The following is a 1,429-nucleotide window of genomic DNA, read 5'->3' as shown; positions in this document are numbered from 1 at the left end:
CTCAAAGAGAGAGCATGAAAGAGAGAGAAAAAGACAGAAAGAAAGAAAGAGAGAGAGAGAGAGAGAGAGAGAGAGAGAGAGAGAGAGAGAGAGAGAGAGAGAGAGAGATCTGGCTAATAACCATCTGATCAGCGATAAGAAAACAAAGCGTAGCTGCACTGCCTTTTATTTGTATTTGTATGTTTCACATTGGTTGTAAAGTGTTTCCCAAAACCTCAAGTGATCATGAAAAATATATGTTTTCTTGCACATCATTTAAGTACTTACAAAATATTTTTTCACAAACTAAATTTTATTAATCATTTAATAGACGTTTTATTGTTAACATCCGAAGCAATAATCTGAGTAAAGTTTCAAACATCTGAAAAAACAAACAAACTCTGAAACAATAAAAGAGAACATTTCTGCATTTCTAACACTACATTTATTTAGATGCACCTCTTAAAACTTTAAAACTAATCAAACAGTGCYACAATAAATAAAGTATTTAGGTCTTAAAGCTGTTTGTTGTTGTTGAAAAGTCTTTGTTCACTTTGTTTTAATAAAGTGGTTATAATTGTTTTGTTGTTATGAGAACATTTATGCAATTTTAATAATTCATATAAATAATGTTAATACACTAATATATCTGCACACCTTCTCAGTGTAATCCAGCAACAAAATAAGTGATATAAGTAAACGCAACATGCACAAATCAATAACAACGTTTAGGGTACAAAGGCCAAACGTCTGGTTTACTCTATTTATCTGAGGCTAACCTTTGTATGACGCAACAAACAGTGAGATGCTAAAACAGACTGAAAAACATCAAGATATTAAAAAAAAATTTCATTCTGTCTACTCTGTTGTGAGTCTYTACCTTGTTTAGTTGTGAAGCAGCCAAAGCCAGCAGCAGGCCAAAGCAGGTGAGGTGCACCCCAGCAGCTCTCCCCATGTTTCCTCAGAGCAGATTCAGCTCAGACTGTTCTTTAAACTCAAACAAAGCACAGATTTATTTGATCACTTTTTTAAAAACAAGCTTAACTCTTTATCTCCTGGATGTCTCCTCCTTCAGCTGCTTTCCTGTCTGCAAATAAAAACCAAGCCKGCACACAGAACTTACCCCTCCACCCTGATTTACTGTAACTCAGCTGTGTAAATATCCTTGTGCAGCATTCAACCTCTGCACTTTGCCAGGACTTTGCAGCAACATTTGTTTTGCACTAAGCAAGAAAACATCAGTTAAAAAAGTCACCACAAATAAGTGATACAAAGATGACATTTTTTTTCACTAAACTAGTAGTGACATTTTCTGTCAAACATTTTTAAGTTTTAAACTGAAAATGTTAGAGCACATCCATGATTAGTTGTAACATTAGACTTTATTTGATAAAAAAAAATATTTTAACTGTAAAATCCATCCATCCATCCATTTTCTTCTGCCTATCTG

The 1,429-nt window shown here is 33.9% G+C and overlaps 1 protein-coding gene across 1 annotated transcript in view; it reads right to left on the bottom strand.

Annotated features, from left to right (window-relative positions):
* LOC106516020 (inter-alpha-trypsin inhibitor heavy chain H3) overlaps positions 1-1,071 on the bottom strand; it is a gene marked incomplete in the record, with an annotated part of 15,960 nt that extends 14,889 nt beyond the window's left edge. Inside the window, 1 exon segment of the mRNA XM_014006157.1 lies at positions 860-1,071. Within this exon segment, the coding sequence (XP_013861611.1) occupies positions 860-934 (75 nt within the window).
* Between the last annotated feature and the right edge of the window lie 358 nt (positions 1,072-1,429).

This window comes from Austrofundulus limnaeus, unplaced genomic scaffold (assembly GCF_001266775.1).
Source record: "Austrofundulus limnaeus strain Quisiro unplaced genomic scaffold, Austrofundulus_limnaeus-1.0 Scaffold35, whole genome shotgun sequence".
In the NCBI taxonomy this organism is placed as follows: Eukaryota; Metazoa; Chordata; class Actinopteri; order Cyprinodontiformes; family Rivulidae; genus Austrofundulus; species Austrofundulus limnaeus.
This window is presented reverse-complemented; position numbering and strand designations above follow the sequence as displayed.